Below are 25,344 nucleotides of genomic sequence, written 5' to 3' on the forward strand. Positions count from 1 at the left end.
AAGATCCCCTGGAGAAGGGAATGGAAATCGATTCCAGGATTCTTGCCTGGATAATCCCATGCACACCGGAGCCTGGGCGGCTACAGTCCATGGGTCGCATGAGTCGGAGATGACTGAGTTGAATTAGCATTCATGTATTCAACCTCATATGGTTAGTGGCACCACACTGGCTATCTCAGAGTACACTTCATCTTTTTATTTTGCCAACAAGCATTAATATTTTTTCATGGAAAGCATCTTATTTTACATATAGCAGTGTTCACATGTCAATCCCAAACTCCCCTCTATCTGTCCCACCACTCTTCCCCTCTGGTAACTCTAAGTTTGTTCTCTAAGTCTACAAGTCTGTTTTGGCCTGTAAATAAGTATACCCTTGTAAAATGTTACTGAAGAGGGGTTTCCTTTTATTGGTTTTGTTTTATTTTAAACTGAATAATTTGCAAAATCAACTGGCAAAATTTTTATGCTTTATTAGAATTGTAGAAAAAGTAGGGTGATCATGATAAGCTACCTAGTATGAGCGATTGATTATAGCATCTCCCCAAACAGGACATAGTTACAATAGTCTTGGAATAGCCAGGGGATTATTAAGAGAGGGTGGGATTTTTTAAGACGATACTATAATTCTTGGACTCCACTCCTCACCTCAGAGCTGCTGGGCTGCTTTGGAGGAGAAGGAGTGTCCAAGAGGAACCCCTTTAACAAGAGATCTAGGTCCTTGATTTGTAACACTCTGTGTGCTCAGAGGATGGGGCCAGGTCAGGGCTCAGCACGGTCTTGGTTTATGTTGAATTCCTCATAGATAATGGGCTCGGCGGAGGGATGCATGGGCCTCAAGGGAGCGGGAGTGGACCGTTTCTTGGAGAGGGTCCTGAGGTCCAAGTGAGCGTATATCACGTCTTCTGCTGCAGAGTCCTGAGAGGAGAGAGGTGAGATGATGGGACTGAGATGCGATCTTTGAAGACTGGGCCACTGGGCATTGGAGGGGCTCAGACTATGGCAAAGGTTTGGGCTGGAGGACTCACCTCGCCATTCACTGTTCTGTCTTCCATGGGCTCTCCTTGCATGTTGGCAACATCTGTGAATGGAAGAGATCAAGACTCTTCAGGGTGGATGCAGTTATTTCAGACCTCTGTAACTTTGATAGTTACATCAAAGTTAGAAAAAGGCAGGGGTGTGCCCCAGGTTATTGAGCCTGTCTTTTCCACTAAATGAAACCAAACAAAACATTCCATATACAAGCCCAGCCATTCATGGACTGTCTCAGGAACCTGTGCAAACCCACGGACCCATCCTACATCTTCTGTTGTGGACCAAGCTCTTCTACATATCAGCAGAGTCCGAGGATCATGTAGGACAGGAAAATGGATGGCTGTAGTTGAAGGGAAGAACAGGGCTTGGAATGTCCCTAGTGGCCCAGGGATTAAGAGTCAGCCTTCCAGTTCAAGGAGAGTGGGTTCTATCCCTGGTGAGAGAACTGAAATCCCACATGCCTTGAAGCAAATATCCTCAATGCTGCAACTGTTGAGCCCATGAGCTCTGCAGCCTTGAACTGCACCCCAGCTCCACAATGGGGATTCCCCATGCTGCAGCCAAGACTTCATGCCGCAAAGAATAAATCAATACATATTTTCATGAAAAGAATGGGGTTCATCGGGTCTCTGGAAGATGTTCCATCCGGGATTACAACAATGGAAATCAGTTTTTAACCCACAGGAAGTGAAAATGCCATTCTTTGCTATGAGCCCACCTCTCCCTCGGTCAGATGATGCTGAGCTTCTCTCTTCAGACTTACGATTTGAGGTAGAACACCAGTGACAGACAAGAGCAGTGAGGAAGATGCTGGTAGAAGTGAAGGCTATCACAAGCCCAAGAACAATGTACCATGTGCTGGAGTGTTCCTGAGGAAGCCATGTTTCTGCCAACAAGCAAATAGAAGGTCTGGGTATTTGTTGCACACGCTGTGCCCCTACACACTGGATTTATTGTATTTTTGTGTCAAACAGTCAGTATCTATCAACCTGATCGATTATGGTCTCCACTTCCCAGGAGGCACCAAAGCATCCAGGAGAGATGCTAGCAGTGGGTAAAATAAAGAGGCTGTGCAAAACTAGCAGACGTCTGAACCAAGGTCCCCCGGGCACTGATGCAGTTTTTCTCTGCTGCCCCGTATGACAGGCATGGTGTTTCTGGTTGAATGTGACCCTTTAATGCACAGTACATTTCCCCCTCCATCCACATGGACCTGGATTGGAATCCTCAAGAAGATATGACACTTATTTCTGACCTCTGGATGCTTAGTTCACAAACACTAACAGAGGAATCACACATATTGAAGGTGCTCCCTAAAATTCCCCGCCTGCCCCGCCATGCTTCCCCAAAGATCCTGGTGGAGCGAGGGTGAGCATCTCCCTTAGTATGGGGTTAGGTCACTCTGACTCACTTTGCTCAATTTAGGAATTCCCAGTCACAGAGCATGAGAAGCTCAATGCCCACCCTGGTTCTAGGCAGTCGACGGTCTCAAATGCTGTAATGACAGGGACATTGACAAGTCCGAAGCCACAAAGCTGGGAGGTGGCAGATCCAGTACTCACACAGGAACCCTCATTCTTCTCAGAAATTTGCTGAGATAGGAGACCGTCTTGCTTACCTTCTGTGGTGTGTGGATCCATAGTTGATGGGCAAGTACTTGTAGTGGATCCTAGGGGAAAAAAGTCAGAAGGGGTGAACAAGAACCTTCCTCATACTCACTGAATGAGGACTTGGTCATCCCTCAGAGCACTGATGGGTGGAGGGGAGGGCTTCTGGTCCCTCCCCGTGAAAGCACTGAGTAGACCCTCCATCCTCGAGAAGGGATGGTGGAAGGAGGCGGGAAGGATATGCCTGGTGGTGAAAGACAGCTGTAAGCTAGAGACATTCTCTCTGCTCTGGGAATGAGTGTCTATGCTCCTTAATTGGGAATCACCTGTATGTCAGAGCTGCTTCTGGGAGAACATTAAGAGTAAGGGTCCAAGGCAATCTCTGATATTCCCAAATCAGCCCAGCCTCTCCTCCTCCTGGCTCTACCCCGACCCTATTCTTTATTTGCCTGGATAGACAGGACTCTGCTGTGGAGCATCCATACAGAAGGTGAAGGAGGGTTGAGATGCCATCTACCATCTCTCTTCTCTGGTTCTCTGGTTCTGGTCTCATTGCCTCCATTTCTCCAGAAACTCTATGGTTCCTCTGACACCAACACAGAGCCCTTGAGATAGAGCTCATGATACAGTAAGATGTTATGCAAACACCCAAATGGACTATTTGCCCAGTGCAATCTCATCTACTATAATGTAAAGCATGGGATTCTTCATCAGTTCTCAGTGCAAGAGTGCTGGAGAGGGTTGCCATTTCCTCCTCCAGGGGACCACCTTTAGTCAGGAATCCTTACTATGACCCTTCAGGCTTGGGTGGCCCTGCATGACTGGCTCATAGCTTCCCTGAGGTATAAAGGCCCCTTCACCACTACAAGGCTGTGATCCATGGAGGAGATCGTGAAGGACAGAGGAGTCTGTCGCGCTGCAGTCCATGGGGTCGCAAAGAGTTGGAAACAGCATAGCAACTGAACAGGAACAACAAAGCATGGACCAGGAAAAGGTTCCTCACCTGTGACAGACAGGAACAGTGGGTCGCTGGAGTCTGACCACGAGTAGGGAGAGTGAGAGAAGGAGCCGTAGCACCTGTAGACCCCGCTGTGGCCTGGGGTCCCAGGACCCAGAGGGAACTCTGCCTGGAGTGCTCCGCCGGGGCCCCGCTCTCCAACCTGCAAGCGCCCAAGGTTCCCACGCTCGCTGAGCAGATGGAACTGATCAAAGGCGCTCTCGGAGCTGCAGACCAAGGTCACGTTCTCCCCTGACCTCACCACGGGGCCTCCCTGGGCTGAGAGAGAGGGTTTCCTGGACTGACCTGCAAGGAAGAGACCTTGATCTCAGAGCACAAAGTAACTCGAGTCCTAAATAGAGGACTAAAGCCTGAAGTGTGCAACAAGAGAGGCACTGCAATGAGAAGGCCGCCCACCGCCAGGAGAGAAAGACCCACAGTAGGGATACTCGGCACAGGGAAAATTTCAGAAATAACTGTAAAAATGGAGTGTCACTTAAAATCCTTTGACACAAATTAATAATTTTTAAAATGGATTGTCATTTAATGTCCTTTTTTAAAGAAAGAGTATATGTATATATATGAATAACTGAACCTCTCTGTTGTACAACAGGAATTAACAACATCTGAAATCAACTAGACTTCAACAAACATAAGTAAAAAATAAATTTAAAATTTAAACATGTGTGGTTCTCTTGAAATAAATGGAACTCACTAACTACTGCTGGGACTATCAGAAAACATGGCATTGACCCAGGAGAAGAGATTATGGAGTAGAAATTGCCAGAATCTCATTTGATCTTTAACCATCTCATTCTTGAGAGCGTGTTCATGGCTGCCATGCCCACCCCCAGGGCCTGGAAGGGACTCCTCAGTGGGAGGGTTGGGGGGACCACTCCCCACTCTTTGTGCAGAAGGACTCGTTAAACCAAGGACCTGAGCAAATTCAGGGTGTCGACCGCCATCTCGATCAACCAGGGGCTGGACTGCAGGGCGTCTGGTACCACATGTGCTGCTGACAGAGGAAGGGAGCTCTGACATGAAAGCAGGAACCCAACCCCTTAAGCAACCATCATTGGTTTCCTGAGCAGGGAATTTCCCGTGTCCCTGCACTGGTACATTTTTCTCCGTGGGTCGTGCTTTCACGTTCTCGCTCCTTCGCTCTGTCACCGGCTGTGTCTTCCCCTTAGCACACGGCAGGGACTCTGTTCTCTTCTCCCTTCCATGTTCACACCTCCTATCTCTGCTTTGTTCCCTCTCTTGAGTTTGTGAGTCTCTGCACACCTGTCATTCTCTCCTGGTATTGATGCTGGACTGGACACCAGACCTGTGACACAGAGAGCAGAAGGGACTGGTCTGGCCACACTCACCTGTGATGATGATGTCCATGGGGTCGCTGGGGGCTGACCATTCATAGGGAGAGTGGCTGAGAGAGCCGTAGCATCTGTAGGTGCCTGCAGTTGCCAAAGTCATGGGGCCAATGATGAAGGCAGCTGGGGCGTGCCCACCAGTGAACGTCTCTCCACGTCTCTGGAACTGCCCTGTGCTGCTTGTTTTGTGCAGGATAAATTTGTCAAGCTGCATTGATGACTGACAGCGGAGGGTCACATTCTCTCCCCCATGCACGAGGGGGCCTGGGTGGGCTGAGATGCAAGGTTTTGGGAACACACCTAGGAGCAAACAGCTTGTGAGCTTCAGTGAATCACCCCATGTCAGCAATTCCCCTGACATCTGAAGGTGTGAAAAACCTCCTCATGAAGCAGCAAAGCCAACTGCCCTTCGTGTCTGTCCTGTTGCATTTTTTTGGCCTTGTTCTCGGGCTCTGGCTCATGCTTTTCTGTTTCTCTTTGCTCAAGACCTCCAGCCTCGTCTGTGTTTATTCTAAGCTCTTTAGCTGTTGGATCTGCTCTCAGCTTCATGCATACATACTCAGTCCCTTCATTGTGTCTGACTCTATGGGGCCCCATGGACTGTATCCCTCCATGCTCCTCTGTCCATGGGATTCTCCAGCTGAGAATGCTGGAGTGGGTTGCAGTGCTCTTAACTTCATCCCATCTCTATTATGCGTGGTGGGGGGCTGGGGTGGGTCTGCTTCTCTGGTAGAATACACACCAGGTATAATACATACCCTGTCTCCCTTCACACTCATCTCCTAGAATGTGGGTGATGATTGGCAGGAGATTGCAAAGCAGATGGAGAAAAAAGTGAACACTTCCCCATCTGTGATCTCCACTTCATGCCTCTGGATACATTCCTGGGCTGACTTGGTCTTAACTGGGACCCCAACTCCTATATACGGGATTACAGCTCCCTACTGGCTCGCAGGAGAGAAACACCCACAGTAATGGATACCCACACAGGGAAAAATTCAAAAATAACTTTAAATATGGGGTGTCATTTAAAATCCAATTAAAAATAATTTTTTAAATGGGGTGTCATTTAACATTAATTTTTTAAATCTGCCTCCGCAACTGAGATTTTAAAGAAAAATTTTAATATAAATTCATTTATTTTACTTGGAGGTTAATTACTTTACAATATTGTATTGGTTTTGCCATACATCAACATGAATCCGCCATGGGTGTGCACGTGTTCCACATCCTGAACCCCCCTCCCACCTTCCTCCCCATACCATCCCTCTGGACATCCCAGTGCACCAGCCCCGAGCATCCTGTATCATGCAGCAAACCTTGACTGGGGATTTGTTTCACATACAATATTATACATGTTTCAATGCCATTCTCTCAAATCATCCCTCACCCTCTCCCACAGAGTTCAAAAGACTGTTCTATACATCTGGGTCTCTTTTGCTGTCTCACATACAGGGTTATCATTACCATCTTTCTAAATTCCTTATATATGCATTAGTATACTCTATTCGTGTTTTTCTTTCTGGCTTACTTCACTCTGTATAATAGGTTCCAGTTTCATCCACCTCGTTAGAATTGATTCAAGCGTATTCTTTTTAATGTCTGAGTAATACTCCATTGTGTATATGTACCACGGCTTTCTTATACATTCATCTGCTGATTGACATCTAGGTTGCTTCCATGTTCTGGCTATTATAAACAGTGCTGCCATGAACATTGGGGTACACGTGTCTCTTTCAATTTTGGTTTCCTCAGTGTGTATGCCCAGCAGTGGGATTGCTGGGTCATAAGGCAGTTCTATTTCTAGTTTTTAAAGGAATCTCCACCCTGTTCTCCCTAAAGTCAGGAACAAGACAAGAGTGCCCACTTTTAGCACTACTATTCAACATAGTTTTGGAATTTTTGGCCACAGCAATCAGAACAGAAAGAGAAAGAAAAGAATCCACATTGGGAAAGAAGGAAAACTCTCACTGTTTCCAGATGACAAGATCCTCTACATAGAAAACCCTAAAAACTCCATCAGAAAATTACTAGAGCCAATCAAGGAATATAGTAAAGTTGCAGGATATAAAATCAACACACAGAAATCCCTTGCATTCCTATACACTAATAATGAGAAAATAGAGAAATTAAGGAAATAATTCCATTCACCATTGCAATGAAAAGAATAAAATACTTAGGAATATATCTACCTAAAGAAACTAAAGACCTATGTATAGAAAACTATAAAAGACTGGTGAAAAAAATCAAAGAGGACAGAAATAGATGGAGAAATATACCGTGTTCATGGATCAGAAGAATCAATATAGTGAAAATGAGAATACTACCCAAAGCAATCTATAGATTCAATGCAATTCCTATCAAGCTATCAAGGGTATTTTTCACAGAGCGAGAAGAAATAGTTTCACAATTTGTATGGAAATACAAAAAACCTCGAATAGCCAAAGCAATCTTGAGAAAGAAGAATGGAACTGGAGGAATCAACCTGCCTGACTTCAGGCTCTACTACAAAGCCACAGTCATCAAGACAGTATGGTACTGGCACAAAGACAGAAATATAGATCAATGGTACAAAATACAAAGCCCGGAGATAAAACCACGCATTTATGCACACCTTATCTTTGACAAAGAAGGCAAGAATATACAATGGAGAAAAGATAATCTCTTTAACAAGTGGTGTTGGGAAAACTGGTTAACCACTTGTAAAAGAATGAAACTAGAACACTTTCTAACACCATTCACAAAAATAAACTCAAAATGGATTAAAGATCTAAAGGTAAAACGAGAAACTATAAAACTCTTAGAGGAGAACATAGGCAAAACATTCTCTGACATAAATCACAGCAGGATCCTCTATGACCCACCTCCCAGAATATTGGAAATAAAAGCAAAAATAAACAAGTGGGACCTAATTAAAATTAAAAGATTCTGCACAACAAAGGAAACTGTAAGCAAGGTGAAAAGACAGCCTTCAGAATGCGAGAAAATAATAGCAAATAAAGCAACTGACAAAGAATTAATCTCAAAAATGTACAAGCAACTCCTGCAGCTCAATTCCAGAAAAATAAATGACTCAATCAAAAAATGGGCCAAAGAACTAAACAGACATTTCTCAAAGAAGACATACAGATGGCTAGCAACCACATGAAAGATGCTCAACATCGCTTATTCTCAGAGAAGTGCAAATCAAAACCACAATGAGGAACCATTTCATGCAGTCAGAACAGCTGCTATCCAAAAGTCTACAGGCAATAAATGCTGGAGAGGGTGTGGAGAAAAGGGAACCCTCTTACACTGTTGGTGGGAATGCAAAATAGTAATATCCTTTTTTAAAAAACCCAATACAATATTCTAAAGTAATTAGCCAAAATAAATAAATTCAAATTTAAAAAAGGAATATATGTATATGAATAGCTGAACCATTCTGTTGTACAACAGGAATTAACAACATCTTAAATCGACCAAACTTCAACAAAAATCAATAAGAAGAAATAGATTTTAAAAATCAACAAGATTGGGCTGCTCTTGAAAAACGTAACATACTAACTACTGCTGGGACCAACAGAAAACATAGTATTGACCAAGAAGCAGGCATTATGAAGTGGAAATTGCCAGAATCTCACAGGATCTTTGACCACCTCATTCTTGAGGGAGTGTTCAGTGCTGGCCTGTCCGACCCCAGGGGCTGGACGTGACTCCTTAGTGGGACGGTTGGAGGGGCCACTCCCCCCTCTTTATGCAGAAGGATGTGTTAAACCACAAGGCTGAGCAACTTCAGGGTGTCAAGCTCCATCTCGATCACCCAGGGGCCAGACTGCAGGGAGGCCAGTACCACAGTGTGCTGCTGACAGAGGAAGGGAGCTCTGACATGAAAGCGGGAAACCAACCCCTTAACCAGCCATCAGTGGCTGCCTGAGTGGGGAACTGCCCGCGTCCCTGCTCTGGTACATTTTTCTCCTTTGGTCGTTCTTTCACGTTCTCGCTCCTTCCCTCTGTCACCGACTGTGTCTTCCCCTTAGCATGTGGCAAGGACTCTGTTCTCTTTTCCCTTCCACTTTCACACCTCCTCTCTCTGCTTTGTTCCCTCTCCTGAGTTTGTGAGTGTCTCTGCATGCCTGTCATACTCTCCCGGTACTGATGCTGGACTGGATACTGGACCTTCTGTGACACAGAGAGCAGAAGGCACTGCTTTGGCCACACTCACCTGAGATGATGATGTCCACGGGGTTGCTGGGAGCTGACCACACATAGGGGGAGTGGCTGAAAGAGCCATAGCATCTGTAGGTGCCCGCACTCACCAAAGTCATGGGGCCAATGGAGAAGTCAGCTGGGGCATGCCCACTAGTGAGCATCTGTCCACGTCTCTGGAAATGCCCTGTGCTATTTTCTTGGTGCAGGATAAACTTGTCAAACCCCAGCAGTGACTGACAGCGGAGGGTCACATTCTCTCCCGCACGCATGAGGGGGCTTGGGTGGGCTGAGATGGAGGGTTTTGCGAACACACCTAGGAGCAAAGAGCTTGTGAGCTTCAGTGAGTCACCCCACCTCAGCATTTACCCTGACATATGAAGGTGTGAAAAATGTCCCCATGAACCATCAAAGCCAATCACCCTTCCTGTCTGTTCTGTTGCATTTTCTTCAGCCTTGTCCTCGGGCTCTGGCTCATGCTTTTCTGTTTCTCTTTGCTCAAGACCTCCAGCCTCCTCTGTGTTTATTCTAACCTCTTTAGCTGTTGCATCTGCATTCAGCTTCAGGCATGCATACTCAGACACTTCAGGCCTGTCCAACTCTGCAACCCCATGAACCATAGCCTGCCAGGCTCCTCTGCCCATAGGATTCTCCAGGAGAGAATACTGGAGTGGGTTGCCATGCTCTCAGCTTCATCCTGTTCCTAATATGTGTGGTGGGGAGCTGGGTTCTGACGATACATACCCTGCCTCCATTCACACTCATCTAGAATGTGGGTGATGACTTGCAGGAGATTGGAAAGGAGGTGGAGAACAAAGGGAATATTTCCCCATCTATGACACCCACATCATGCCTCTGGAGACATTCCAGGGACTTCTCCTTGGGGCCCCAGCTCCTTCATATGGGATTACAGCTCCCTACTGTGTGGCAGGTGCTGGATCACAGTCGTTCCCCATCCTCCCTGCTGACAGGCAGCGGCAGCATCCTGTCTAACACCTAGGGAGGCTCATCCTTCCTTTGCAAGAGCACCCCATCTATTCAACACCCTGAGTTTAAACTCTCAGAGTGGGTTCTCTTTCCTGGTTCCTTCCTGGCTGGATATCCTGAGTAAATCTTGGACCACGTAAGGAACTTGGATCTAGGATGGGATTGCCTGCATAGATGGCTGTCCAGGGCTGGGCTGGACCCCTCCTACCTGTGACCACAATCTGCAGGGGGTCACTGTGTCTGGACAACGCAGGGAGAGACCTGGCAAATCCAGAACATCTGTAGGACCCAGCATGTTCTCTGGTCACCGGGCCAAGGCTGAAGGTGTTGAAATGATTTCCATGGAGCTCGGTCAAACTGGCCCCATCTGTTTTGAAGAGTCTGAATCTCTTCAGTGGAGAACGGAAGTGACACTGAAGAGTCACAGTCTTTCCTAAGAGAACCATGGGACTTGGCCAGGCTGACAAAGAGGGCTTGTCATTTTCATCTAGGAGAGAAGGAGTCACAGGTTTTGAGAGGAAACTAGGAATGGTCCCCTCTCCCCACTGGTCTTGTTGGAGTGCTTCCCCTTCAATTCTTCCAAGGCACCAACCTTAAAGTGTATCAGCCTGATACTCAAGGACACCTGGGGCTTGGGGACAGACAGAGACACAGTCAACCCAGGACAGACATCATGTAGATTCTAAGAATATGATTCTCAGCAGTGATTCTGATCAGGAGAAGAACAACTCCTTGGGTTGACAAAATGTTGAAAACTCTCAAAACACAAAACACTGGGGATTCCTGGGTTGTCAGGTGGTTAGGACTCAGCACTTTCTCTGCCAAGGGCCTGGGTTGAATCCCTAATCATGGAACTGAGATCCTATATGCTGTACAATGCAGGCAAAAGAAACCCCGTGAAAAAACTGATTCATAGAAAAGAAGTGGGAGGGCTTCCCTGTTGGATTTGTTGTAGCTCACACAGTAAAGAAATTCCTGAAATGCAGAAGAGCAGGGTTCAGTCCCCAGGTAGGGAAGATTCCCTGGAGAAGGAAGTGGGAAGACCATCCAGTATTCTTGCCTGGAGAATCCCATGGACATAGGAGCCTGGTGAGCTACAGTTCCTGGGTCGCAAAGAGTCGGACATGAGTGAGCGACTAACAGTAACAGAGGTAACAAGTGAAAAAGCCACTTGACTGAAAAGAAGGAAATAAAGCTTGAAGCTGGCTCCTTTGTTAGCTAACCAACAACAAATGTGAGACAAGGTCCAGGTGGCCCTGCCTGAGGAGCAGACCCTTCCCTGGGCTCAGGTCCAGCGGGCTTCCTGCAGATCCTGTTGTTAAGGGCCAGCTGGACATGCCATGAGCCAGCTTGTAGGGGAGGGTCCTTGGGCTGCAGCCTCTTGCTCCCCTCACATGATAGAAATGGCACTCACTGGGCCTAGCTCCCAGCTCCCAGACTTCCTACTGTGCCTTCAGGTCCAGAGTCCAAAGCTGGGCTAACCTCTGGGAAGAGTGAAGATGAGTATCAAGGCCAATAGGAGGACCTGGAATCCACAGGGCATGTGGCTCTCACTGTACTGACACGGGTCTCACCCAGTCCCCAGTGTCATCTGCATCAGCCCCAACTGCTCTGCTCAACAGAGAAATAAGGGATGGGGAGGACTCACCCACAGCTGCCCAGGTCCTCAGACTCACACAGAATCCTAAAAGGAAAAACACGTCAGAGATGGCTTATCCCGATAGACCCCACACTCGTTGCACCCTCATGCAGGGAACCTGGTCAGTGGTGTGAAGACCTCCTAATTTCCACCATAACTCTCTCCAACCGTGTCTTTCTGGACTCACCGAGACTCAGGAGGCTGAGGAGTGTGGGGCACATGGCTCTGCTTCTGTGAGACAGGCGGCAGAACTGAGCAAAGCTGACAGAGTCACAGGATGCGGAAGCGGTCAGTGTTGTTGGTACAGTCAGCCTGGTTCATGTCACATGGGAAGGTGGCCAGCCTCTTCTCAAAGCCAGGGATGGAAGTCTGACCTGAACCACATCACGGAGCATGCCTCATGACCTGTTCGTCACTTTTTGTTTCCCTAAACACTGTAAACCTAAGAGGATTCGAACAGATATTGCTGCCTTTACGAAGTACTAACTGTGCTTCAGTGTATACCATTCAGGATGCTTTTCCCACGCTCATGATAAATCTCATTCACCTTAACTCTTCACAGAAGAGAAACCACATGTTCCCACCTTGTATGTCAGGCTCAGTGCAGGTTGCCAATTAAAGACTCATTAATAGAGACTTTGATTCTGCATTTTTATGAGAGGATCAGACATGCGTATTATGGCTCTTTGAAAATATGAAAAAATTCTGCATTGTAATATATGTGATTAAGCAACTAACTGTGTTAGTTTCAGGTGTACTGCAAAGTGACTCAGTTACACATATACATGCATCTGCTGCTTTTCAAATTCTTTTTCCACTTAGATAGTTACAGAATATTAGGTAGAATTCTCTGTTTTATAAAGTAGGGCCTTGTGGTCATGCATTTTTAATATAGCCTTGTGTATATGTCAATACCAAACTTACAATATAACCTCCCCCTGACATATTCCTCCTGGTAATCGTAAGTTCCTTCTCTGTGAGTCTGTTTTGTAAATAAGTTCATTTTCTTAGATGTCACAAATAAGCAATATCATGTGATATTTGTCTTTCTCTGACTCCTCTTCATCTGAAATTATTTCATGACTGTGAGTGGAAACTTTACAGACACAACACTCTCTGTCTCTCTCTCTTCGTCCCTTTCCAACCCAAGGATCACACATGAACACAAAGATAACATGTGTAAAGGTGACTGTGGTGTTTTTCTGGGAGGGGTATTTGTTCTGCCTGAAAAAGTGGACCACATTGCTTCCTAGATACTCTGCTGCTGCTGCTAAGTGGCTTCAGTTGTGTCCGACTCTGTGCGATCCCATAGATGGCAGCCCACCACGCTCCCCCATCCCTGGGATTCTCAGATGAACACAAAATATGTCAAGTAGAGACTTCCAAGCTCCAGAATGCTTGAGTGAGGGGCGTGTCCACAACAATCAACTCCAAACTGGGACAAAATGGCCCAGCTGTTTCAGGAGCCCAAGGGCAGACATACCCAGTTCAGCTGTTGTTCATAGACAGGAACGAACCTCAGTAAGGGCTGTAATTCCACACTATTGTGCTGGGGGTGGGGGTCATTAACATTAGTGATGCTCCCTAAGTTATAAATCTGGTCTCCTCTTGATCATTAAGTATGTAATGGAGTAACAGTACAGTCACCCGTCTTAAAATGTCCTTTTATTTACTTAATATCATGTTCCAGAATTGATCTGTATTGTCATTTAAGTTTGTGCACTTTTACTGCCATATGTTTCCTTGCAGATATTTAAACCACAAATTTTTAAAAATTAAAAACATTATTGAAGTATAGTTCATTTCTGCCCTACAGCAAACTGATTCCGCTCGACATGTATATTCTTTTCCATTATGATTTATGGCAAGATACTGAATAGAATTCCCTGTGCCATACTGTAGGACCTCATTCTTTATCCATCCTATGTATAAGTAGATTGCATCTGCTCATCACAAGCCTCCAGACATACCTCCTTGGCAACCACAAGTTTGTTCTGTATGTTTCTGAGTCTGTTCCTGTTTCATTGACATGTTCCTTTTAGATTCCACATATGGGTGATAGCACATGAAAATTGTCTTTCTCTTTCTGTCTGCTTCCATTAATCTGTTAATCTCCAGGTCCATCCATGCTGCTGCTAATGGCATGATTTCATTCTTTAAATGTCTGAGTGGTGTCCATTCTCTGTGTGTATAAGGATATACATCTTCTGTATCCATTCATCTCTCGATGGACAATTAGGCTGTTCCCATGTCTTGGCTATTGTAAGTTTTGCTGCTATGAACATAGGGGTGCATCAATCTTTTCAAGGTAATTTTTTTTCCAGGTATATGCTCAGGATTGGCATTGTTGGATCATATGGAAACTCTGTTTTTACTTATTTTGAGGAACTGCCATACCGTTTTCCACAGTGGCTGCACCAGTTTACACTCCCCCAACAGTGTAAGAGGGTTTCCCTCTTCTGCATACCCTCTCCAGCATGTTATTTATCAACTGTCTAATGGTGGCCATTCGGATCGGTCTGAGGTGGTACCTCCTTGCAGTGTTGATTTGCCTTTCCTACTAATTAGCAATGCTGAGCATCTTTTCATATGCCTGTTGGCCATCTGCGTATCTTTTAAACCACAGATATCAACTGTGAGAGTGACGTCTATGGATTTTGTCTAAAATGAATGACACCTCTGCTAAAGTCTCATGAATGTGCTCTGAGTCCAACCTCACATTGTCTGTCAAGGGACAGAGTGAAGAGGTCTTCAGGAAAGGAATAGTGACTTTATTTGGAAAGGCAGCAGACCAACAAGATCGTGAACTTTTGCCCCAAAGAATCATCTTACTTGAGTTAGATGGGCATTTGGGGAGTGAGAGGGATGGTCAAACAGTGTTTGCTGAATGTAAAATAACCCTAGCCCAAGGGGAAGAAAATGCCAAGGAGAAGAGAGAACAATACAGATTAAATACCCATGTGTGAACTCACACTTTCACACTTACACCCACACACTAAAAGAGGAGGAGGTGTGGCTGGTTGTTGCAGTGTTTTAATTAACTAATTAATGTCTGTGCTGGCTCTTCGTCACTGTGCACAGGCTCTCTCTGGTTGAGGGAAGGGGGCTGGTCTTTCTGTGGTTCAGGGTCTCTCATCGCCGGGGATTCTCTTGTTGTGGAGCACCCGCCCTAGGCACATGGGCTTGTGGCCCACGGGCTTAACTGCCCCGAGGCACATGGAATCTTCCCATTCCCGGGATCAGGCCTGTGTCCCCCACATAGGCAGGCAGATTCCCAATGACTGGACCAACAGGGAAGTCCTGTGGCAAGCTTTTTTCCCCTTAGTTTACTTATTTTTAATTTTAGCATAATTACAATACTGTGATGCCTTCTGCAATACATCAACATGGATCAGCCATAGCTATGCTTATGTCCCCTCCACTGTGGCATGTTTTAATTCTGGAATCCTTTGTTCTTGAAGCTGTCCATGCAGGTCAGGTCATAATGTCCCTTTAAGCCCCTGACAAGACAAAAGGTTCTGTCTGTTCTGCCACTTTTTATCTCTATACGACTGGGAAAGTGTTATACCTTTCAAGTTCAGGGCCTTGAGAATAGTTTAGTCCCTCAGTCGTGTCTGACTCTTTGTGATCCCATGCGCTGCAGCCCGCCAGGCTCCTCTGTCCATGGGGCTTCTCCAGGCACGAATGCTGGGGTGGGTTGCCATTTCCTTCTCCAGGAGATCTTCCCAATTGAGGGATTGACTCAGGTCTCCTGCGTTGCAGGCAGATTCTTTATCCTCTGAGTCACCAGGAATGCCCACCAGTAACAATGTGATTCAATATCTCCTCCCACAATTAACATTGCCATTGTTTTCCATTTACTTTAATGTGGACATGGTGGGATTTTGGCATCATGCTTTTACTCTCAGTGCAGCAAAACACTGACGTGGAATATACCATAAATTTAAAAATAGAGGTATGAATACAAAGCTAGATTTCTAATTTTAAAAAACAATATGCAACAAGCAGCAAAGATTTACTGTATAGCATGGGGAACTATAGTCAATATCTTGTAATAACTTAAAATGGAAAATAATCGGAAAATAATGTATGCATATTTGTGTCATTCAAGATCACCTTGCTGTGCAACTGAAACATTGTAAGTCAACTTCACTTCAATAAAATATGTATGTGATGAGATTAAAAATAGAATATGTAAAACAAATAATTTTTAAAATAAGATGAAAAAAATTGAAGTCACCCTGTCGTCTCTGACTCTTTGCAACCCTATGGACTGTAGGCTGGCAGGCTCCAATGTCCGTGGGATTTTACAGGAAAGAATACTGGAATGCATTGCCATTTCCTTCTCCAAAGAGTGCAGGCCAACTGCAGCATACTCCCTGATGGTCTGTGTGCTCACTCTCACATTCCAACTCTGCATAAGGTGTATGCACATGGGCACCCTGAGCTGCCCAGAAGAGTCTCAGCTCAGATGGTGAGTTTGTGGAAGGTCCCTGGAAGGAAGTCAGAGGCTGAGTCCCAGGACCTCCCCACCCCTCACTCCCCAGCTCAGCTCAGGAACCCTTCCAGGTTTCACCAGCATCACTCTAGAATCCCAGTGTCCTGACCTTGCCCCCCACAAAGCTCCTGGGATTCAAGTGAGATATGGGTCCCAGGAGACCCGGGAGAACACACCTGCATGGTTCAGGTCCCTTGGCCCAGACTCAACCCTGGAAGTGAGAGATTTGCCACCAAAAGCTTGGGCTGATTCTCTCTCCATCAGGATCCCTGGTACCTACTGCTGATGGAACCCTGTGGTTCCCATGAACTGGGGCCAGGGTGGATGTCCCGTGCCCTCCTGCCGTCCCCTCCCTGCCCTGCACATCTGGCCAAGGAGGAGAAGCTCAGAGAGGATGGAAGGCATGTCTGCAGCTCTGAGCGCCCAGCTGCCCCCGCCCCCACCCTGTACAGATGAGGAGGCCACGGGGCCCTAGAGGGCAAACAGGATGCGGTCCCTGGGGGGCTGCCACCACCCCTCGGGGTTCCCACGGCCGTGGACTCGCAGAGGTGGGCAGCGCCTCTGTGGACCCAGAGCCAATGTCTCCAGGCAGGGCTCAGGAAGCATCTCAGCCCAGACCTGAGGTCTCAGCTCTTTCTCTTTCTGCCCTAACTGACCACCTACTCTAGAGGTTGAGACCCAGGTTTTCATCCTGAATCAGCCCTGGACAGTCTGGCTCCAACTAGGACTCATAAGTTTATTTTCCCAGACCCTTCCAGAAATGGAATTTACTTCTTGTCTTTGGTCAGTTCATAAATTTTTTTTTTTGGAAATTTTATTTATTTAAAAAAAGTTTTTTATTTTAATTTTTAATTTATTTTTTAAATGTAAATTTATTTAATTTAGTTGAAGGTTAATTACTTTACAATATTGTATTGGATTTTTTTTTCCATTTGCTCAGATTTTACTTGATTTTTTTCCCACACTGTTTCATCTTCTAGACATAGATATGTACACATTGTGTTAGATGTATAATTAGGTATCTCATTTTTTGGTGCTATTGTAAATGGTATTTTTAAAAATTTCAGTTCTAAATACCTGGAACCAACATAATATTTTTCTTTCAACTTTACAATATTGTATTGGTTTTGCCATACATCATCATGATTCCGCCATGGGTGTACGCGCGTTCCCCATCCTGAATCCCCCTCCCACCTCTCTCCCCATACCATCCCTCTGGTTTTCCAAGTGCACCAGCCCCAAGGATCCTGTATCATGCATCAAACCTGAACTGGTGATTCATTTCTTATATGATATTATACATGTTTCAATGCCATTCTCCCAAATCATCCCACCCTTGCCCTCTCCCACAGAGTTCAAAGGACTGTTCTATACATCTGGGTCTCTCTTCCTGTCTCGCATACAGGGTTATCATTACCATCTTTCTAAATCCCATATATATGCATTAGTATACTGTATTGGTGTTTTTCTTTCTGGCTTACTTCACTCTGTATAATTGGCTCCAGTTTCATCCATCTCATCAGAACTGATTCAAATGTATTCTTTTTAATGGCTGAGTAATACTCCATTGTGTATATGTACCACAGCTTTCTTATCCATTCGTCTGCTGATGGACATCTAGGTTGCTTCCATGTCCTGGCTATTATAAACAGTGCTGTGATGAACACTGGGGTACACTTGTCTCTTTCACTTTTGGTTTCCTTGGTGTGTATGCCCAGCAGTGGGATTGCTGGGTCATAAGGCAGTTCTATTGCCAGTTTTTTAAGGAATCTCCACACTATTCTACATAGTGGCTGTACGAGAATGCATTCCCACCAACAGTGTAAGAGGGTTCCATTTTCTCCACAACTCTCCAGCATTTATTGCTTGTAGACTTGTGGATAGCAGCCATTCTGAAATGCAATTTACTTCTCATCTTTGGTCAGTTCATAAATTATTGCAGAGCACCTACTGTGTACCAGGCATTGGTGCCACACAGCAGAAATACACTCATGAACCAGTAAACCCATCTTCTATCATTGGGTGAAGAATTCAGATTCTATAGAATGCAGGCATCAAATGCTAACATTCTAATATTTTTTTAAAAGAAGATATGTGAGAATAACTGGGGTTCGTGTCTACACTGTGAACATTCAGAAAAATGAAGGTTATGAAATCTGCTCCCTGTACCTGAAGGAGAAAAAAAAAACAAAAGGATAATTAGGGGGAAAATGGAAACAAGGACAGTAGCAACACGGGAGCCCCAGAATGTCTTCACTTTAAGCGATCCTGACATTTCTTGGTAAAAGAGTTCTTGGGCGGTTGAGTTCTAAGCCAAGGGAGACATCACACATAAGGAGCTCAATGAGCAACTAAAGCTAAATGGAGCTTGATCTTCACCCCACTTGCCAGCTCGGTTCACACCAGGGTCCTCACGGTGTTATCCTCTTCAGCCCTCTGCTTGGTTGAGCCAAGCCACATTGTGCCACCAGCTGATAACTTAAAAGGCACAAGATTCTCAAATCCTTGGCTTTGGTGAAAAGAGGCAAAAAAGACAAAACATGCAAATATTGATGGATGAGCAGAACACATGCAAAGCCTCCCTGGGGCAAGTGATCTCTCTGCAGGCCTCAGTGATCTGGAGTGGACTGTCCAGTAGAATTCTCTGTGGTGACGGGATGTTTTAAACATCTGCTCTGTCCAGCACCATGGCACCTGGCCACATGATGCTACTGTGCACTGGAAATGTGGTGGGTGTGACTGAAGAACTGAATGCTTTACTTCATATACTTGTGAGTCATTGTCTGTACCACGTGGCTGGGTGAGTACTTTATCGGCCAGTGTAGATCCAGACTAGGAGGATCTTGTCCTGTTTCTACTCCTGGAACCCCAGCTCCCTCAGGGCACATGGCTGGGAAAAGGCTGAGGGGCTTCCTGATGGCTCAGTGGTAAAGAATCCGCCTGCCAATGCAAGAGACATGAGAGATGAAGGTTCGATCCCTGGGTCTAGAAGATCCCCTCGGGAAGGGAATGGCAACCACTCCAGGATTCTTGCCTGGAGAATCCCATTCACAGAGGAGCCTAGCGAGCTACACAGCATCCATGGGGTCACAAAGAGTCAAACATGACTGAATAGCCATAGCATGCAGACACACAGCCTCATGTGGCAAGTGGCATCACAGTGGATATCTCAAAGAGAATATACTTCATCTTTCTTTGGGCGTCATGCATTGCTTTTATTATTGTTTCATGGAAAGCATTTTGTTTTAAATATAGCAGTGTGCACATGTCAATCTTAAATTTCCAATCCATCTCTCCCCACATCCTTCCCCTCTGTAACTCTAAGTTTGTTCTCTAAGTCTACAAGTTGGTTTCTGTCTTGTAAACAAGTTAATTCTAGTAAACTATTACTGAACAGAGGTTTTTTTTCCATTGGCTTTATTGTATTTTAAACTGAATAGTTTGAAGACTCAACTTGCAAATTTTTATGCTTTATTGGAATTTTCAAAAAAGCTAGATGATAATGGTAACGTACCCTGTATGTGCAATTGATTAGAATAACTTCTCCTTAAAGGTTAGATAGTTAAAATAGAGTGTTAGAATAGCCCGGGGATTCCTAAGAGGTGGTGGGATTTTTGAAGACGATCCTATAATTCTTGGACTCCACTCTTAACCTCAGAGCTGCTGGGCTGCTTTGGAGGAGGAGGAGGAGTGCCCACGGAGGAACCCCTTTAGAAAGAGATGTAGCTCTTCAATTTATAACGCTCTGTGTGCTCAAAGGATGGGGCCAGGTCAGGGTCAGCATGGTCTCAGTTTACATCGAATTCCTCATAGATACTGGGCTTGGTGGAGAGGTGCATGGGGCTCAGGGGAGTGGGAGTGAACAGTCCCTCAGAGAGGGTCCTGTGGTTCAAGTGGACGAATATCACATCCTTCGCTGATCGGTCCTGAGAGGAAGGAGATGTGAATCATGGAATGAGATGTGATCCTCGAAGGCTGGAGCATGGGGCATTGGAGGGGCTCGGGCTATGGCAAGGGTTTGGGCTGGGAGGATCCACCTTGCTGTTCACTGTTCTGTCTTCCTTGGGTGCTCCTTCCATGATGGCAACATCTGCGAATGGAAGAGACTCAAGGCCCTTGGGGTGGGGGCGATTCTTCTAGACTTCCATATCTTTGGTCGGGACATCAAAGCCAAAAAAGCAGGGATATGCCCCAGGAGGCTGAGTATGCCTACTCCACTAAGTTAAAAAGAAAAAAGAAAAAAAAAAAAACCATCCCATAAATAAATCCAGCCACTGACAGACTCTCTCAGGAATCTGTGCAAACCCACAGAGCCCATCCTACATCTTCTGTTATGGACCATCCTCTAATGCCTATCAGCAGATTCCCAAGATCACAAAGGGGAGAAGAACAGATGGCTGTGGTTGAAGGGAAGAACAGGGCTCGGAATGTCCCTGGTGGCCCAGGGATTAAGAGTCCACCTTCCAATTCAGGGAGCGTGGGTTCTATCTTTGGTGGGAGAACTGAGATCCCACATGCCTTGAAGCAACTATCCTCAATGCTGCAACTGCTGAGCCTGCCAGCTCTGGGCCTTGAACTGCACCCCAGCACTGCAATGAGGATCCCCCATGCTGCAGCTGAGACCTGAGGCAGCTGGTACAGGGAGGGAGGAAGGAGGGGGGTTCAGGATAGGTAACAGGTGCATACCTATGGCACATTCATGTTGGTGTAGAGCAAAAGCAATACACTATTGTAAACTAAAAAATAAATACATAAATAAATTAACACATATTTTCATAAAAAGAACATGGTTCCATTTCCTCTGGAAGATATTCCCTCAGGGATTACAACAATGGAAATCAGTTTTTCACCTACAGGAAGTGAAAACGCCATTCTCTGCTATAAGCCCACCTCCCCGTGGGTCAGATGATGCTGTGCTTCCCTCCTTCAGACTTGCAATTGTGGGTAGAACACCAGTGACAGTTTGGCTCTTCATACTTTGTGGGGAACCAGTGACAGACAAGAACAGCAAGGAAGATGCTGGTATAGATGAAGGCTACAGAGAGCCTAAGGAGAAGGTGCACCTGGCTGGAGTGGCCTTGAGGAAGCCGTGCTTCTGCCAAAAAGCCAACGGGAGAAGGTCTGGTTATCCGTTGCACACACCCTGCCCCTACACACAGGAGTTCTTGTATCCTTGTGTCAAAGTGTGTCAGCAGCTCTCAACCTGATCAGTATGATCTCCACTTCCCAGGAGGCACCAAAGCATCCAGGAGAGACGCTAGCAGTGGATGGAGTAAGGAGGCCATGCAAGACCAGCAGCAGTCTGAAACCAGGTCCCCCGGCACTGATGCAGTTTTTGTCTGCTACCTGTATGACAAGGCATGGTGCTTTTGCATGAATGGGGACTGCTTTAATCCTCCATACATTTCCCCCTCCATCCACATAGACCTGGAATGGAATCCTCAAGCAGACACGACACTTCTATTTCTGAACTGTGGAATGTTTAGTTCATAAAACACTAGCAGAGGAATAATGCATACTGAAGGTTCTCCCTAAAATCCTCCCCTTGCCCCCCATCCTTCCCGAAAGATGCTGGTTGAGGGAGGGTGAGCAGCTCCCTCATGCATGGGGTCAAGTCACTCTGTCTCGCTTTGTTCAATGTAGAAATTCCCAGTCCCAGAGAACCAGAAACTCAGTGCCCCCTCTGGTTCTAATAGAGACCATGATCTCAAATGCTGACATTACAGGGACGTTGAGGAGCCCAAAGTCACAGAGCTGGGAGGTGGTAGAACCGACACTCACACAGGAACCCTCTGTCTTCTCAGAAATGTGCTGAGATAGGAGACCGTCTTGCTTTTACCTTCTGTGGTGTGTGGATCCATTGGTGATGGGCAAGTACTTGTAGTGGATCCTAGGGGAGAAAAGGCAGAAGTGGTGAAGAGTAACCTTCCTCGCCCCAACAAGGGAGGACTCTTGTTATGGAAGGCTGACCTCCTGCCTGTCCTTGACTGTCTCATCCCTCAGAGCACTGATGGGGCAGGGGAGAGCTTCTGGTCCCTCACCGTGAATGCGTTGAGTAGACCCTCATTCCAGGAGAAGAGATGGTGGAAGGAGGTGGGAAGGATATGCCTGGTGATGAAAGACAGCTGTAAGCAAGAGATATCCTCTCTGCTTCAGGAATGAGTACCAATGCTCCTTAATTGGAAAATCACCTGTATGTCAGAGGTGCTACTGGGAAAACATTAAGAGCAAGGGGCTGATGCAATCTCGGATCCTCCCGAATGAGCCCAGCCTCTCCTCCTCCTGGGTCTACTCTGACCTTTTTCTTTATTTGCCTGGATAGACAGGACTCTGGTATGGAGCATCCATATAGGAGGTGGAAGAGGGTTGAGATGCCATCTACCAAATCCCTTCCTCTCTCTTTCTCATTGCCTCCATTTCTCCAGAAGACCTAAGGTTCCCTGACGCCAGCACGGAGACCTTGAGAAGGAGCTCAGTGATACAGTAGGATATTATGGAAAAAGCCAAATGGCCTTCTTGACCACCGCAGTGTGATTTAGTGTATTGTAAAGCAAGGGACTCTTCATGGGTTCTCCAGGCAAGAATACAGGAATGGGTTGCCATTTCCTTCTCCAGGGGATCACGTTTTGTCAGGACTCTTCACTATGACCCGTCAGGCTTGGGAGGCCCTGCACGACTGGCTCATAGCTTCCCTGAGGTATGAAGGCCCCTTCACCACTACAGGGCTGTAATCCATGAGGAGGAGATCGTGAAGGACTGAGGAGTCTGTCGTGCTGCAGCCCACAGGGTGGCAAAGAGTTGGACACGGCATAGTGACTGAAGAGGAACAACAAAGCATGGGCCAGGAAGAGGTTCCTCACCTGTGGCAGACAGCAACAGTGGGTCGCTGGAGTCTGACCACGAGTAGGGAGAGCGAGTGAAGGAGCCGTAGCACCTGTAGACCCTGCTGTGGGCTGGGGTCCCAGGACCCAGAGGGAACTCTGCCTGGAGTGCTCCACGGGGGCCCGGTTCCCCAGCGAGGAGGCGCCCAAGGTCCTTCCCTTCCCTGAGCAGATGGAACTGGTCAAAGGTGCTCTCGAAGCTGCAGACCAAGGTCATGTTCTCCCCTGACCTCACCACGGGGCGCACCCGGGCTGAGAGAGAGGGTTTCCTGGACTGACCTGCAAGGAGAACTTGATCTCAGAGCACAAAGTAAGTCTAGTCCTAAATAGAGGACAAAAGCCAGAAGTGTGCAACAAGAGAGGCACTGCAATGAGAAGGCCGCCCACCGCCAGGAGAGAAAGCCCCACAGGAAGGGGTACCCGGCACAGGGAGAAATTCAGAAACAACTTTAAAAATGGGGTGTCATTTAAAATCCTCTTGAACAAATTAATAATTTTTAAAATGATTTGTCATTTAATGTCCTTTTTTAAAGAAAGAGTATATGTATATATATGTATATATATATGAATAACTGAATCACTCTGTTGTACAACAGGAATTAGCAACATCTTAAATCAAGTAGACTTCAACAAACATAAATAAAAAATAAATTTAAAAAATCAAACGTGTGCGGTTTCTTGAAATAAATGGAAGTTACTCGCTACTGCTGGGACAATCAGAAAACATGGCATTGAGCCAGAAGAAGAGATTATGGAGTGGAAACTGGCAGAATCTCATTCGATCTTTGACTGTCTCATCTTGAGGGCATGTTCAGGACTGCCCTGCCCACCCCCAGGGCCTGGAAGGGACTCCTTAGTGGGAGGGTTGGAGGGACTGCTCCCCCCTCTTTGTGCAGAAGGACGCATTAAACCAAGAGGCTGAGCAACGTCAGGGTGTCGACCCCCATCTCGGTCACCCAGGGGCTGGACTGCAGGGCATCTGGTACCACATGTGCTGCTGACAGAGGAAGGGAGCTCTGACATGAAAGCGGGAAACCAACCCCTTAGCCACCATCGGTGTCTGCCTGAGCGGGAACTGCCCGCGTCCCTGCTCTGGTGTATTTCTCTCCGTTGGTCGTTCTTTCACTTTCTCGCTCCTTCACTCTGTCACCGGCTGTGTCTTCCCCTTAGCACACGGCAGGGACTCTGTTCTCATTGCCCTTCTGCTTACACACCTCCTCTCTCTGGTTAGTTCCCTCTCCTGAGTTTGTGAGTGTCTCTGCACGCCAGTCATTCACTCCCGGTACTGATGCTGGACTGGACACCAGACCTGTGACACAGAGAGCAGAAGGGACTGGTCTGGTCACACTTACCTGTGATGATGTCCACGGGGTCACTGGGTGTTGACCCTCATAGGGGGAGTGGCTGAGAGAGCCGTAGCATCTATAGGTGCCTGCACTTGGCAAAGTCATCGGGCCAATGACAAAGTCAGCTGGGGCGTGCCCACCAGTGAGCGTCTCTCCACATCTCTGGAAATGCCCTGTGCTGCTTGTTTTGTGCAGGATAAATTTGTCAAGCAGCAGCGGTGAGTGACAGCAGAGGGTCACATTCTCTCCTGCACGCATGAGGGGGCCTGGGTGGGCTGAGATGGAGAGTTTTGTGAACACACCTAGGAGTAAAGAGGGTGTGAGTTTCAGTGAGTCACCCCACCTTGTCACTTCCCCTGACATCTGAAGGTGTGAAAAAGGTTCCCATGAAGCAGCAAAGCCAACTACCCTTCCTGTCTGTTCTGTTGCATTTTCTTTAGCCTTGTTCTCGGGCTCTGGCTCATGCTTTTCTGTTTCTCTTTGCTCAAGACCTCCAGCCTCCTCTGTGTTTATTCTAAGCTCTTTAGTTGTTGGATCTGCTCTCAGCTTCAGGCATGCATACTCAGACACTTCAGTCCTGTCCAACTCTGCAACCCCATGAACCATAGCCTGCCAGGCTCCTCTGCCCATAGGATTCTCCAGGAGAGAATACTGGAGTGGGTTGCCATGCTCTCAGCTTCATCCTGTTCCTAATATGTGTGGTGGGGAGCTGCATGGTTCTGATGATGCATTCCCTGGCTCCGTTCACTCTCATCTAGAATGTGGATGATGACTGGCAGGAGTTTGGAAAAGAGGTAGA

The 25,344-nt window shown here is 46.5% G+C and overlaps 1 protein-coding gene and 1 pseudogene across 1 annotated transcript; both read right to left on the reverse strand.

The window, feature by feature from the left end:
* On the reverse strand, window positions 417–12,041 carry LOC108638053 (putative killer cell immunoglobulin-like receptor like protein KIR3DP1). Its single transcript, XM_018063120.1, has 9 exons — window positions 12,008–12,041; window positions 11,830–11,865; window positions 10,390–10,668; window positions 9,211–9,510; window positions 3,643–3,942; window positions 2,651–2,701; window positions 1,796–1,918; window positions 1,026–1,078; window positions 417–915 (listed from the first exon to the last, which is right to left on the reverse strand). Exons 1-9 carry the CDS (start codon window positions 12,039–12,041, stop codon window positions 760–762), a joined length of 1,332 nt encoding a protein of 443 aa, XP_017918609.1. The 3' UTR covers window positions 417–759.
* On the reverse strand, window positions 21,200–25,108 carry LOC102191037 (annotated as a pseudogene).

The sequence above is a fragment of the Capra hircus genome, chromosome 18 (assembly GCF_001704415.2).
Source record: "Capra hircus breed San Clemente chromosome 18, ASM170441v1, whole genome shotgun sequence".
In the NCBI taxonomy this organism is placed as follows: domain Eukaryota; kingdom Metazoa; phylum Chordata; class Mammalia; order Artiodactyla; family Bovidae; genus Capra; species Capra hircus.